Raw genomic sequence first — 16,370 nt, forward strand, 5'->3', positions numbered from 1 at the left:
TCATAATAAAAAGTTTTTAAAACATAAATTGCATCAACTTTATAGATTAATTTGCAGGAATGTCTCATCTGTACAGTATCTACAAGCTGTAGAGCTTTCCATTTATTTAGATCTTTTATGCCCTTTATAATTTTCTCCATAAAGGTCTTTCGTGTATTTGTTAGATTTATTTCACGATACCTTATGATTATGTTGCTCTTGTAAATGGTATTTTCTAAATTGCCTTTTGCACATTGATCAAGTGAACCATCCGAATATTTTGATTTGTTACAATACCTGCTCTCCTTTAACAGCAGAATTACACAACTGAATTAAACAATTCAAATAAGCTAAAACCCAAACCTCGTATAGCTCCCTCTCAAAACTGCCGTTAAGAGGTTTTCTTTAGAGCAGTTTAAGTTTCACAACAAAACGGAGAGGAAGGTACAGAGATATCCCACATACCCACTGCCCCAACACACGCGCAGCCTCCCTGATTATCAATATCCCCTACCAGAGGACTACATTTGTTACAACTGATGAACTCACAGTGACGCAGTAGAGTCACCCCAAAAACCCTAGTTTACATGAGTGCTCACTCAGTGTTTTACATTCTATGGGTTTGGACAAATGTATATTGACATGTACCCACCATTCTAGTATCACACAAAGTAATTTCACACCATAAAAGTCCTCTGTGCTTTGCTTATTCATCCCTCACCCTGCCCCAATGCTCAGGGGAAGAAAATAGTCTTTTTATTGTCTCCACAGTTTTGCCTTTTCCAGAATGTCATATACTTGGAATCATACAGTAGGCACCCTTTTCAGATTGGCTTCTTTCACTTAGTAAAAAGCATTTAAGGTTCTTCCATATATATTCATGGCTTACCAGCTCATTTCTTTTTAGCTGAAAAATATTCCATTATCTGCATATACCCCCACTTTATCTATTCACCTGCTAAAGGACATCTTGTTTGCTTCCAAGTTTTTGGCAATTATAAATAAAGCTTCTATAAGCATCCATGTGCAGGTTTTTGGGTGGACATAAGTTTTCAACTCCTTTAGGTAAATATCAAGGAGTGCAATAGATGGGCCACACGGCAAGAGTATGTTTAGTTTTGTAAGAAACTGCCGAACTGTCTTCCAAAGTAGCTGTACCATTGTGCATTCCCATCAGCAATGAATGAGAGTTTCTACTCCTCCACATCTTGCCAGCATTTGGTGTTGTCAGCATGGTCCCTACACACTAACTGACTGTTGAACTCCCACTCCACCACCCCATGTTCCTATGACAACAAAATACACTAAAACTAGCGGTCACTTTCTTGCTGAGAAACAAATTAATTTGTGAAACTAGCAGTGGAGGTCTTATCACATGCCATGATTCCTTGGAGCAAAATCAACCTGAAAAGCTAAGGAATCAGAAAGCACAGGTTTTACCAATCTCTCAGGATATGCTCCTATGCTCCCAGAACAATTAAAATCATTCTTAATGCAGTAAAAATTAACCAAAAACGGTAACACATCTAGCTTCCTCTGTTGGCTTATGATGAGCTGATGCTGCTCAGACAAATAGCGTCTCAACTTAGACTCCTCTGCTCCCTCCAAAAAGATTTCCTCTAAACATCTTTCCATAGGAGGTGCCAAGTACAACTTACTGGGAGAAAAAAAGGGAGTAAGATAGTATTCATCATTAGCAACAGAAGAGAAAAAAGGGAGTGAGTGGAAAACATGCCAAGGAGAGAGACTTACTGGACAAAAGTAGGTGTTCTCCACGATGTGATGGGCCACCATGCTGTTCTCAGCAGAGAGAGACATGATGAATAACAATGCATCCCGAGCTTGCTGGCCTACTGCCCCCTCTCGGTGAATGAAGGGAATCAGAAGGGAGAAGATGAGGAAGTTGGCAGCACCTTGGTCTTCACTGGTGTGGAAGAAGAGTTCTAAAATGGATGGATCTTTGGCAAGAATGGAACAGAGCTGATTGAGTAGGACAACCAGCTTTTCCTCCACAGTGGGGGTGGTTGTTCCTGAACAAGAGCTCAACAACATCATCAGAGGCTTCAGAATGGGTTTGTGGTGCAGCAGAGGCTGGTGCGACTGGGTGACCAACATCTCATACATCTTCAGTTGCTCAATTTTAGTCTCATCAGTAAATTCCCTTCTCAAGCTCCAAAGGAAAAGTTTCTCCATGATGTTCTCAGAGACCACAAATTCCAGAATCGGCCCCATTGCAGCATCCTTGGCTTGCTCTTCAATCAACAAGAAGAGCATGTGTTCTACATAATTCTGCACAGCACTGGCCTCATCTGGAGGGACAGACCCATATTTTGCCTGGGTGTTCTTCAAGGGGTCGTGCTTCTCCAAGATTTTCACAACCTGTAACCAAGTCAAACATTTGTCATCTATCTGATGTTTATCATAATTACAAAAACACATCACCACTGATTTTACCAAATCTTCACCAAAAATGCAGGTGCCACTGCCCACAACAAGATACATGTGAGCATTGTGTGTGTGTGTGTGTGTGTGTCTCCCTCTCAAACACTAAAATGAAGGAGTTAAACTATAGAAAGAAGATGTCTGAAGATGTTTACTTACACAGTTATAAATTTCAACAATCTAAATATCAAAGAAAATAGTATGGTTATATAAATTAAGCTACATGCATTCTTTGGATTATTTATTATGAACATAATTGAGGAAAATGAGAAATTGTAAGTGATATATTAGACGAAAAAAGCAAGTTATTTGTAGATGTTAGATGCATAATAATCAATTATGTCAAAGACGTATGTGAAAAATATGCAAAAAGAATCATTTTTATGTTCAAAGTCATGACAAATTCTTAAATTTTTTTCTAGATTGTAGATGTATAACATTGCTTTTTAATTTTAAAATACATTAAATAAGCACAAGGAAACCATGCTACCCATGTTCTCCTACAAATAGAATTGCTCTGGAGATCTCTGCAGAGGAACACAGCTACTCATATGCCCTTGGCAGAACAATATCCTCCCTTCCCTGCTTGGATGGATGCCCTCTTCAACTACACATGCAGCAACAGAAAAGATTAAAGGAAACTGATAAACGAGAGACATACAACTAGTAGAATCAACTCTAACATGTGGCATATACTGAAACTGAAAAATGAAGGGTTTGAATGCTGTGTTTCTTTAAGCTTAAAAATTCTGAGACAACCAATTACAAAACAAACCCCTAAAGTCTGGAGTGATTAAAAAGTTTTGGAAATAGAGCTGATAATTAAGCACTTTGGGAGGTCAAGATGGCAGGATCACTTGAGCCTAGGACTTCAAGACCAGGCTGGGCAAAATAGTGAGACCCTGTCTCTACAAAATAACTGTAAAAATTAGCTGGGTGTGGTGTTGCATGCCTTGAGACTCTGAGGTAGAAGGATCATTTGAGCCCCAGGAGGTTGAGGCCGCAGTAAGCCTTGATCACGCCATTGCACTCCAGTCTCAAACAAAACAAAAAACAAAATGGATTAAGGTGGCCTATTTTGTTATATATACTTTACCACAAAAAACTCAATTAACAATTTAAATAAAAATCCCTAAACAGGTCACCTCACAGCCCTGGTCAGCTTCTCTCCTTTCCCACTGCTAGCATTTGAAGATTTCTCACCTTTCTCTGCCAACAGATACTTCCACTTTGCAACCTGGAAACTAAAACGATTTTTTATCTCAACTTCCATTTAACTTTATGACTTAGAATTTCTGGTATAATACTCATTCCATTTACTCCTTTGAAAATGCACACATACGATAATTTTTAAACAACCAAACATTTATCAATGATTTTATCTTTGTCCCTTTTTGCCTTTCTGAATTGCATGGAATCTATGTGTCTTTTGCAGTACCCTCCGGGTCCAGTTCTATGATGTGCTGTTACATGTTCTGTACGAGTACTTATGTTATGGAATTTTTGCAAGTCACTGGGGAAGCTGGCAAAGGCATAATGCTATGTCAGCATGCATGAGCAATGAGGGAAATTTATTTATCAGGGAAATGTCTAAGTCTCTCCCTTGTCAGAAACGGAAAAAAAATCTTTACAGACCAGGCAAGTCCACCCTTACAGAATAAAAGAATTTCCACAGAATCTATAATCTCCATTGACTTCCATTATAAAGTTGATAATGCTGTGTCACAAAGGCAAAAAAATCACTCCAACACCCTTGAGTTGACATTTTTAATAAGGAAGGCCTTTGGCTAGCCCCTACCCAGGGAGTACCTGGCCCACTGACTAGTGGCCACAGGACAGCCACTAGACATCCTCTTCTCCTTTGCTGCATGCCTGACTCCAAAGTACACCCACTATCCTACAACCTCCACCAAGCCCTTCAGGATTCCTTGCACCTGGTGATCGTCCTAGCAGCAGAAACACTGGGACCTGGCTCTCCCCCATCCCTTTGTTCTGGGCCTTACCAACAACTCAATAGAATGCAATCACAGTACCACACTGGTCCAAAGGGACCCTCTACCTCCATACCACACATTGTCCAGCCCCGAAAGTCCCTAACTTCAAGCCTCCACATTCTGAAGAACGAAAGACATGTCTTATCAGTTCTATAATTTCAAAGTCCATATATCGAGTTTACTTACGAGAACTATCTTTACAGCTGGACCTCAGGGTAAAAATGTAATTATACTTTTCATGTGTGCCCAGACTGTCAAAACTATCTAAAACTGGGGCTGTGCTTTATACATTGATAGTGGAGTAGCAAATTAGCTCAATCTTTCTGGAAAACAATCTGGCAATATGTAATAGAAGCTATAAAACTGTTCCTGTCCTTTGACTTGTTAATCTGACTTTGGGGAAAATGCCCCAAGGAAACAATCCAAAAATTATTTTTTAAAACATGTTCAATTTTCCAATAATGAAAAAAATACTACTGACTCAAATGGTCAAGAATAAGAGAATTACAATCAAAATATGTTATATCATGATACAATAGAGTCATCAAAAAAAAACACTAAGTAAATTCATTTTCTATCGTTAAAATGTAAGTTAAAAAGCAAATACATTGCCAAGTAGATATATGATTCAAAGTGAGTCTAAAGAGATATAAATGAGATTTTAAGGTTATTTATTCTTACCTGTAAGTTTATCTAATTTCATAATACAAATAAAAACAAAGGTAGACAAAGTAATTATGTACTAATGTCCAAAAAAGACCAAACCATTGAGTTAAAAACAATTAACAATTAGAGATCTAAGTCTCAGCAATTTCTAAGCAATATAAATTTATACATATGTATATGTATATTTTATATATACTATATATGTGCATGCAAATATGTAAGACACAGCAAAAGTCTTTATTTACATAACCATAAATTGTATTTTTCTCATTAATTAACCTTCATTTATATTATTTATTCCAATTCATTCCTTTACTGACCTCCTTTTTTTGCTATGAAAAACCTTAAAAAGAGAACTACGATTTTTATACAGAATGCAAACTGTTTAGCAGCTTTTAAACTGAAGCAGCTTTACTCTCTTACAGTAGTTCCCTCATACTGTCTTCAGATGGAGCAGATACATTGAAGACCCAGCCCTAACCCACTGGTTTTACTGCCTGGAAGATGGGTGTGTTACAACCAACGTATGTGAGTCATGAAACACACAATGCTCAGCAAAGTGCTGATTATGCTTGTGTTGCCACATGTCCTTAACCGCTCTCCTTAGGACCTTCCCAGGGTACCTCCTTTTCCTTTCCAGGCAGACACACCCATGACCTGCTTTTACTAGCGGGCTCTGGTGGCCCAACCTTGGGACTGGTTCCTATATTGGCAGGGAATGCCTAAGAAGCTTCTTGACTGGAGCACAATTTGTACTGAAATGCCAAAGAACTTCTATCCCAAGTCCCAAGTTTGTCACTCCAATGGTGTCATAGTTCTTTCAGTTTCTATAAACTGATCTCTGATATGACCTGGACTTTTCCTTATTTTTTCCTTTTGTGCCCTCTTTTCATATCACTCCCATCAAACTCCAATATTTCTGTGTTCCTGATTTCTGCTTGCTGCCAGTTCCACCCACACACCAACTTTTACCTTCCAGTGCTATGGACGCCACGATTTCACGCTGCTCACAGTGGCTCCCCCAGGCCTGGTCTACTCCTGATTACCAGCTGTCTTATACTCTCGACCTTGCCTCATTTCCCACACCTGGCTGCTTCTCAGCTCTCTAGACTCAGTCTCAAGGATTCAGCTCAAAGGAAGAAAAAACACAATTAACGGGGCCAGAGGGATCTCAGTAGGTAAAAGAATGAAAGCAAGCAAAATATACTTTGCAAATATTTCCAAATTATAAAACAAATTTACCTTGTTAGGCTGAAAATACCATTTAAAAAAACTAATCAATACCTTATAAAGCCCACACTCATTAATTAAGTAAACCAGCTGAGATCAGAAATAGCAACCTAAATGTTTTGTGGATCATAGCTAGATATTTGTAAATCCACAAACTTTAAGAAACACAGACGTGTGTGCCTGTGTGTGTTGGGGGGGGGTGCACCATTAGCCTTCATCACATACAGATCCTAAATGTAAAGTATCACAATTCCAAAAAGAAAGAAACACATAAAAATCAACAGTATGAACAATGCTGTTAAAAATATCAAATTCATAGAGCTAAATTTAAGCTCATTTCAAAGCCATTTGACTTATAAATGTGAGAATTACTGGGGCTAAATAAGATTAATAAATAGCATGTTTCTTTCATTAAGTAGTATCAGATACTCCTATCCTTATCCTTTATGACGGCCCCTGTGAGCCAGTGATAATTGGCCCAAATTTCAAATGGGCACAAATTCTAAACAGGAAGTGCAAATGCTTTCAAAATGAAAGCTCTACATAAATCACATAATTGTACCTCAGCTACAAATTATTATTACCCTTAAGGATAAACACAAGCGTTTCTCTCTCAGGAGACTAGCTTTGATTCCAGTTAATATTGTTCTATGTCTTACATACATGCATGTATCTGTAGGTGATTATTTATGCTACCAAAGTTAGAGCCTAGTTATTTTAAGAAAGTCTTATGTGTAAAACCCATACTTCCAAATCCTTTGGAATGCTAAAATAAGGTGGCATTGTGGAAAAAATCAAGTTACTATGCAATATTTTCCAATACACTGAAGGGCAAGATTTAGCTGTCTAAAGCCAAATTCCACTCAATGTATCAAATAACGACACAAAATTTTCCATGCGGTCCTTGTTCATGACTTAACAGCTGTGTCTTTCAGTATTAAGTGTTCCTTATGCATCTGTTTCCACAGGGAGACCTCTACCAAGTCACTTCTTTTTACATTAAGATAACAGCTTTATAATACGTATTCACTTAACACCAGGTTTTTAATGTCAGCTCCAGTCCTGAGCTCCAGAAGCTTGCCTAAATCTTGGATAAAACAGTTATGGAAAGGCCTTATGAGTAATGATCTAAATAACAATATTTCAAAGAACACTAATTTCAACCACAGCAAAAATCAAACTTACCACCAAGTACACAGTAGGAGAGTTGCTGACATTTCAACATGCTCAATCATTTTATTTTTATTTTATTTTAATTTTTATTTTTTGAGATGGAGTCTCGCTCAGTCACCCAAGTTGGAGTGCAATGGTGCAATCTCGGCTCACTGCAACCTCCGCCTCCTGGGTTCAAGCAAGTCTCCTGCCTCAGCCTCCCAAGTAGCTGGGATTACAGGCATGTGCCACCACACCTGGCTAACTTTTATATTTTAGTAGAGATGGTGTTTCACCATGTTGGCCAGGCTGGTCTCAGACTCCTGACCTTAAGTGATCTGCCCACCTTGGCTTCCCAAAGTGCTGGGATTACAGGCATGAGCAACCGCACCCAGCCATGTTCAACCACTTTAGAGTCTGACAGAAGTGCAAGTTAATGCCTCAGTCCTCTAACTTAAGAAGTATACCTTTGGTTCACTTTACCTTCTACCATCAAGGCTAGAGCTACCTGTAAGCCTTGGAAGGGAGACAGAAGTTTTTGAAATGTTAACAAACATCAATTTACTAAGATATTAGAAAATTAATCAGAGTTCTCTAATACTTCCCAACTGTTCACCTCTCAAAGGCTTTACTTAATTTTTCTCTGTCATTTAGTTTACTACAAGGCACAGAGCGCAAGAATGGAGATGAGCAGAGCAAGGGAATGAGACTCAAATACAGCACACATGTCAAATCCATGCATGGATGCTCTAGACTTGAGATTTGGGCTACTTGGAGCTCTACACAAGATACCATACCTCAAGTATATTATCTATTTTTGACTATTGTGGGAAGACATTTGACTTAATTAACCAATCTAGATGGTTCTGTTTTTTCCCATCCCTACCCCTCTCCAAGATGAAAAAGGTTACTAAACCCACTGACTTTTCCTCATCCATCACTATTACTCTATTTGAGCTCTGACATTTTCTTAGCCTAAAAATTTTTTAAACAGCTTGCTTTTAGAGGCTGATGGTAGACAGAAGTCATTCTGGGCTATTAATTAACTAGAAGCAAAGACAGAAATGTGCATTTCCAATTGTTAACCCACCTCCTCTGTTCTTCTGGTTCTAAGAGCAGAGACCTTTTGAAATTCAATGCTTGAAAGGAGCAGAGAGAAAATGAATAGAGCAAGGTCCATGAAGCTTCAGAAAGTACAACTGTGCCATCAAAAATAACTAGTGTAGGGAATTTAATTCACATGGCAGTCTAGTTGAATAGTTTATTGCCTGGTGGGCTAATAATGCTTCTTACTGTTTCTGTCTTCTCTTCCATTCAGATAAAAACAAAGACACAAAGGCAAGAGATAAAAACAACAGTCTACTAGATTATAAACTGTTCTTACAGACTGCTATAAAAATTAAACACATACACACACTCTTCCAGATCACTGAATGCAAGTCCAAAGATCTTGCTAGTGACAAATTATACAATATTTTAAAATTAGTGTACATTGAAAGCTGTTTCCTAAGTTGCTAGGTCTTTTAAACTTGTATTTCATTCTGACTGCCTTTCAGTTCAATTGTTTATTGAACATCTACTATATGTCACAGTCTGTTCTGGGCAATGGGAATATCAGTTACAAATGGCCTCTGATCTTGAGGAGCTTGTAATGAGCTTGTGAAGAAGATAGTATATATGCAATTTTAATAAAAAGTAGTTGGGCTCCATGCAGTGGCACATATCTGCAGTCCCAGCTATTTGGGAGACTGAGGGAGCAGGATCTCTTAAACCAGGAGTTCAAGGCTGCAGCATGCCATGATCGCACCTGTGAATAGCCACTGTACTCCAGTGCAACATAGCTAGACTCTCTCTCTAAAAATAGAAGTAATTAAATTAAAAGGTGATTGGTGTAAGAGTGATAGAATACTCAGGTTAATGCTTGAACATGGGGTGGGAGCATGAAAGAGGGCAGGGAAGGTTTCCCAGAGCAAATGATGCCTCAAATGAGGCCTGTAGAAGGACAGGCATTTAACCAGTGGGAGGAATATTTCAGGCAGAAAGAAGAATGAGTGCCTAAGGCACAGAGGGATGAAACAGCATGATGGACACTGCCAGGAGACGGGGTGGCTAGGAACCCCAAGCAACTTTGCATTTTTGGAGATTAAATGAGAGGCAGAGAGTAATAGAAGCCAGGACATAACAAATTATGTGTGCCATCCTGGCCTGTAGGTGGCCAGATGCCACTGAAAGGTTCAACTAGAGGAATGAACCAGACAGATCTGGGTTTGAGATTCATCGCTCTGGCAACTTACGGCACAAGATGGCATCTCAGAAGGTGAGAGGAAGTCCGGGGCTACTTTCTACAGCCCAGACTCTTCAGTGTCACTATTAGGAATGCAACCATTCCTGAAAGTATACTCTAGAATGATTCTGGGATGCCATGAGATCACTGGACCCAGAAACAGTTTGGAACCTCAGGTGCACCACTGGCCCATTTAAGGTCTCTCCGCTGGCAACTCCCCTGAATCACAGACTGATTGGATGACGGCTGGTTGTATAACTAGCTGCCTCTGACAGGCTCTCAGGTGTAAGTGGGCAAGAAGATCTCCTCCATCAGTGTTTGCTCTTTAACTCAAGCTCTGGAATAGAAGCTATTAACAAATAGCAGAACAGAGCCTGTCAAATACAAGTTAATTATGTTGAATTTGTACTTAAGTCTCCTAACGAATAGAACTCAGGATACCACAGGCTTTTGTTGCCTTCATTTTTTCCTTTATTTATTTATTTATTTATTTATTTATTTATTTATTTATTTATTTATTTATTTATTTTTAAGACGTCTTGCTCTGTCGCCCAGCCTGGAGTTCAGTGGCGCAATTTCAGCTTACTGCAACTTCCACCTCCTGGGTTCAAGCGATTCTCCTGCCTTAGACTCCCGAGTAGCTGGGATTACAGGCACGCACCACCATGCCCGGCTAAGTTTTGTATTTTTAGTAGGGACGGGGTTTCACCATGTTGGCCAGGTTGGTCTCAAACTCCTGACCTCGTGATCTGCCTGCCTCAGCTTCCCAAAGTGCTGGGAACACAGGTGTGAGCCGCAGCACCTGACCAACACTTTTTCCTAATTTGACATTTAAAAAAGCATTACACTGGGCAGGTAATGGGGCATCTGGGCAAATAAAATGCTTTCCAGCTTTGTCTATGTCTCATTCCCTACCAGCCTTACAGATTTTTCCTTAGTCGCCGCAGGGGAACCCAGAGGCTGCAGTCACAGTAGGCCTAGGAGCTTATGTCAGACTTGAGCTCTTTTCCCAATCCTCTGCAACTGCTCTTCACTCACCCCAGCCCAACAACTCACAGCCAAGAGCTAATGCATGAACTCCAAAACGACATGTAAGTATCATTCATTCCCACCAACTGAGGATCTCATTCCTTATCTTACTCTTGGTCCCATACCTCTGCCTGGCTATGATTTTTTTGCCTTCCCCTCCTTTATATTTACCATCCAAAAAAGCTAAAATTGAGCATTTGTTCCCAGTATCCATTCTCTGAAATATTCTTTTCCTATCTGTCATCAAAACCTTCCTTTTCCATAGCCAACCTAGCAAAATCTCACTTTCTCCATTCCTAGGTCATTTCCAGCCATAATAGCCCCTTCTCTTGACTTAATTCCTGTAATCATGATTATCCATTTTGTAATAATGTATCTTGCATTGTCATCTGAATTAGCTTATACATTTTTTAAAGCCCAGACCAACGCTTATACATTGTCAAGTCCCACCTGTGATGCCTACAGCGACATGTCTGGAGTGTGGGCTCAGTAAATCTCCATTGAACAGTAACACTTTGACACTCACATAAATTTCTTCAACCAGTATTTTCATTCACAAAGATAACAGACAGGCCCTCAAAGGCCTCTATAGGCAGCGACTGAGAGCATTTTCCGAATTTATTTAAAAGGAAACGTTAAGCCTAGAAAAGGTTAAAAACACCTGCCCAAAGGTAAAGAAATGGCTGAGCCAACAATAAGATTATGAGTGTCCCAACTTTATAAAAGAAAATATTTAACAACTAAACAGCATCCCCTCTGACAAAGTTATCCTTACCTTCAACTCAAGACTTGTCTGCACTGAGAGTACTACGTATCTGTACTGTGCTTTAGAGCACCCAAAATGTCCGAAAATACTGAAGTCGTTTGTATTGTTATGGAAATGAATAATATGATTCTGGGACCAATAGTCTTTCAATAATGTGACACATTGTACTGACACATTCCTCACGTTTGGAGAAAGCCTGGTGGGGACAGAAGCTGACGGGGCAGATGACCCACCTACATATGATCGAGAAGCTGATGATAGATCATGTCTTTGGAAAGTGGCACAGAACACTAAATGGATCGTATCACAGTTACCCCAGGAGAAATGATTATAACCCAAGGTATTATGCACAAACAAATAAACAAAATGGGGCTGGGAGTGAAGACTACATAGTAGGATAGACTTCTTCAGCCTAATGAAATGACTGGAGTTGAAAATGTTCTCAATTAAAAACATATGATTGTGCACTAATAGGTTTTTTAAATGAGCACAAATAACCAAATAAATTAGTAATCATACAGGTACTAATATACAAATATATAATGTACATTTTAAACACAAAGCAGAAATTTGTAAAAGATAAAGATAGAAACAGACCTTCTAAAATATTCTTCCTACACCCAATGGACTACTGGGCTCATTCCTTAGGATTCACCACCTCGCTTTGGAGATACTGCTTTAAAATATTTATAAAAGTGCAAAGCCAAAGGTTATTACTCTAATTATCTGGAAAACTCCTAAATTACTTTCTTCCCTTAACTAAAGCATATGTGCCCTAATGTCCATAGCAAATTCATTAAAATTCTAACGGTAAAAAGTCAGAGAATGCACAAAAAAATCGGAGAAGGTTTATACTGGATAGTAACAAGAAGCTACAAAGTATAAACGGCTCAAAAGCAGAATTGATTTTGCTCGTTTTTGATCTAAACTGTGTCCCCTATAATTGTTGTGATTTACAGGCTCAGCGCTTTGACCCGTGTGCTGTTTCCGGCCACAGGAAGGAACTGGGTAGTCATTAAAAAACTGTCACATAAATAGCCACTTACCAGCTCACCTGGGGAGTGCAATGTTGGGCAAGTAGTAAAGAATGCCAATTTTACTTATTTTACTACTTGTAAACTCCCTAAGGAAAGGGGCAGGATAGTAAATTTTCTGAACATTCAACCCTTAATTATGCACACAGCAGATCAGAGAAGTCAAAGTAAATAATAAAAAAAAAATTTATAATCACTTTGTAATGAAGACATATATTCAGGTATACTCAGGGATTTTTCATTAAGTTACACAGGGACCACCAGCCGCAAAACAGTAGAGCACAGAGATCAAACACATGAGTTTTGGAGTCAAGAGACCAAAGCCTAAGTAACGGACTTAGTAACTTACTAGCTGCATAACCTCAAGCAAGTTATTTAACCTCGGTAATTTTCTATTCCCTCTTCTGTAAAATGAGGAAGCTAATAACATTAGCTACCTTACAGGTTCGTCAAGAAGATTAAATGACATAATGCATTTGAAGTACTCGACAGAGTACTTGGTAAATGTTTAATAAATGTGTATTTTAGTATTATTAGAGCTTAAGAACTGGATGGAAATCAGCAGGGAAGAGAGAAAGAGAGAGGATGTAATTATGGTCAAGTATATTGCAAAGCGATATAAAAGTCACTTTAAGGAACAACTGCTGTTCTTCTAAAAATATCCAAGGAACATGCATGTACCCTAATTGCTTTTGTGAAAACCTCAGGTTTTGACCAGATACCTATTCTAGGAAAGCAAGATGAAAAAGTTCCTTTTCTTCCTACCTGAAAGAGTTTCCCTCCCTATGTTTCTAGAAATCTAGTTACCTATCACAGAAGTAGGAAACCCTGATTCAGTGTGATGGAGGCCCCTGGGGTTACTGAGACCAGCAAAAAAAGTGGAATTCATACATTACCTGTGCCCAGTGGTTTTTAAATACAATCATGCATGTTTCTGGGTCAACTCCCTGTAGGCTAACAGCCTGCTGGAGTTTGCTTCCTGTTGAAACCGATGACATCATAAGACTTCATAAATCAATACTTCTAAGTCATATTTAATTTTCATTAAAATTTGGTAGCAGTCACTAACTTTCAGGTTTGAGAAATGGAACTTCTTCACATTTCATTGTCACCTTCCAAAACCTGTAATGGCAATAACAAAAAAAATGAATTTTATTATGTTCATAAATTAAATAGGACACTGACTATTAAATTTAAATCAAAACTTAGACATTCTTAAAGTCCAACACAGAAAAAAATCTACAAAACAGATATACTCAATCTAAACGCTCTCCTATTTTCTCCTACTTTTCTACCAAAAATACAAAATAATAATGCTACCTAAGCTACATGAATAAACGAAATAATTATTGGGTTTCTTCTCTCCACTACAACCAGCCACAACCCCCCAAAATTACTATTCTAAATCACTCAAGTTCAAGTCTAGTTCTTAGAATCAAGCAAGAAACTATTAGGTTGGTGCAAAAGTAATTGCAGTTTTTGCCATTACTTTCAAGGGCAAAAATCGCAATTATTTTTGCACCAACCTATTATGATACAAATGTTTGCAGAGCTTAAAAACACCCAGTAACAGGAAAACCATGAGTTAATAGCTAGAGAAATAAATGGCTTGATGCAACTTGGGGGAGGTATTATAAAACAGCACCCAGATTCCTGGGTCTAATTTGATTGAATATTTTTTTAAATCAATGGCTGTCAGAATTGAAAGGATTCTCAATCATTTTGTGGCTACAAACTAGGTTAAAGTTTCTAGCTTTTCTGAAAAATAATAGAATTCCAAGTAACCTTGACAAATCAGAGATAGAAATGATCCATCAAAAACAAGATAGTGTTTATTAGGTGTGAATGCAAGGCAGCACACTTACAAATGAAAAGTGAAACATGGAAAAAATACAAAGAAATTCTGACTACAAGAAAGTAAGTAGGGGAAAAAAGAAATTGAGGTCATAGAGTGTATGGTGAATATGATCCATTTGTGTGGCACTGACGAAAGCAGTAAGACAGTGGTATTGTCTCACTAGTTTGATCAGTCCCTAAAAGGACTAAGTATAATTGAAAATATAATTTTTTTAGTGTACAGATTGGGAAGAGTTCAGAAAAAAGTAATTATAATTACCAGAACCCTGGAAAACAAAAACCATAATAAAAGTTTGTAGACTTGTAATGCCAAAAGAAAACAGGGGGTAGCTATTTTCAACAGAGTAATATGAAGGGTATTACAAGGAGAACACCAATCAGCTGTTCCTCCCTGCAAACAGTAAGATGGGAGAAAGTGGGCTTCAAAGGAGACTTAGGGGTTAAGTTCCTTGTGGGGAATAGAATCAAACACTGGAAAATAGTTAAGAAGTATTTAAAACAAGCACTTCTGTTAACAGGAGGGCAACTATTAATCATGAAAAGGTCTTAGAAAGAATTTTTAGGACATAAGAACAGAACACTTGCAAGCATAGCTCTGAGGAAAGAAACATTTTTGAAAAAGAATGGGGGAGAGTTAAGGTACATAGAAAGGACGGCCTGTTAAAAGAAGTATACAAATCACATACTCAAGGAAAACTGCCTGTGTATTTCCTCTATAGCTTTATTTTATTAAAATTGAATTCCCCAATCAAAAATTCCAAATAATACAAATTTGTTTTCAATGGACATTGTCCACTGCCAACCATGGCTCTTTGCTACTATTGGGTCGATACTAGTGTTTCAAAAATCAGGAGAGGCTAACCCATATATGCAGGGAATGCATTCTCCCGTCCCCACAGTCCCTGCCACTCCCTGTGATCTTACTGCCAGAACCTTCACCTCATTCAGATTACCTCACTAGCCCTTATAAACATTTACGTTTACAGCCTTGTTTTAAATGATAAGAGATAAAACGAGATTCTGAATCAACTTCCTCATTATTCCACACATTACATTTCTGTGAAAATGTCAAGGCCTTTTATTTAGGTTACATAGTGATAATAATGAAAAAAATCAAAGTTTTGATTTATCCCAGAGATCGAAAAACTACAAGACTCAAGTCATTCTAGCTCCAGAATTCAAAGATTCTTCTTGAAAGGTATGAAAGGAACATACATCATGCCAATTGCTTCTAAGTCAAAAACAGAAACATATGCTAAGATCCTTCAAGTTAGTTTTCAGAAGGAATTTACAAGCAATCTTCTCAGAAATGGTGAGAATGCAGTAGGGACAGGACAAATAGCCAATGCTGTGAGCTTACTAGTTAGTTTGCTGTTGTTGTTGGTGGTGGTTGGTGGTTGGTTGGTTGTTGTTGTTGTTGTTTTATTAGAGACAGAGTCTCAATCCATCACCCAGGCTGGAGTGCAGAAGCCATCATAGCTCACTGCAGCCTTGAACTCCTGGGCACAAGCAATCCTCCTGCCTCAGCCTCCTGACTAGCTGGGACTACAGGCATGTGCCACCACACCCGTCCAATTTTTTTTCATTTTTTGTACAGACAGGGTCTCCCTATGTTGCCCAGGCTGGTCTCAAACTCCTGAGCTCAAGCAATTCTCCCGTTTTGGCTTCCCAAAGGGCTAGGAATACAGGCATGGGCCACCATGCCCAGCACAAGTTAATTTTGATAGAAACAGAATATAAATCTCTGTATTCCCAGTCCAGTGCTCTTTCTAGGAAACTACATTCTCCTTTCTAAGGGCTATAATCACTGGTCCTATTCTCTAAAGGAATTTGTAACATTTCTAAGAAAAGTGCATCTCATTTTGTTTATTCTTATCCAACTATACTTTTGAAACAGATGCCTAAAGAATTAAAATGTATCATGAATGAAGAAATTA

General features: G+C 38.4%; 1 protein-coding gene across 1 annotated transcript in view; it reads right to left on the reverse strand.

The window, feature by feature from the left end:
- Positions 1-13,701, reverse strand: part of FAM160A1 (family with sequence similarity 160 member A1) — a 94,822-nt gene extending 81,121 nt beyond the window's left edge. Inside the window, exons 1-2 of the mRNA XM_023226260.2 lie at positions 13,473-13,701; positions 1,732-2,358 (exon numbers count right to left, since the gene is read on the reverse strand). Of these exons, the coding sequence (XP_023082028.2) occupies positions 1,732-2,358; positions 13,473-13,577 (732 nt within the window). The 5' untranslated portion in view covers positions 13,578-13,701. The remainder of the gene's footprint in view (positions 1-1,731; positions 2,359-13,472) is intronic.
- Positions 13,702-16,370: the final 2,669 nt, after the last annotated feature.

This window comes from Piliocolobus tephrosceles, chromosome 3 (genome assembly GCF_002776525.5).
Source record: "Piliocolobus tephrosceles isolate RC106 chromosome 3, ASM277652v3, whole genome shotgun sequence".
Classification (NCBI taxonomy): Eukaryota; Metazoa; Chordata; class Mammalia; order Primates; family Cercopithecidae; genus Piliocolobus; species Piliocolobus tephrosceles.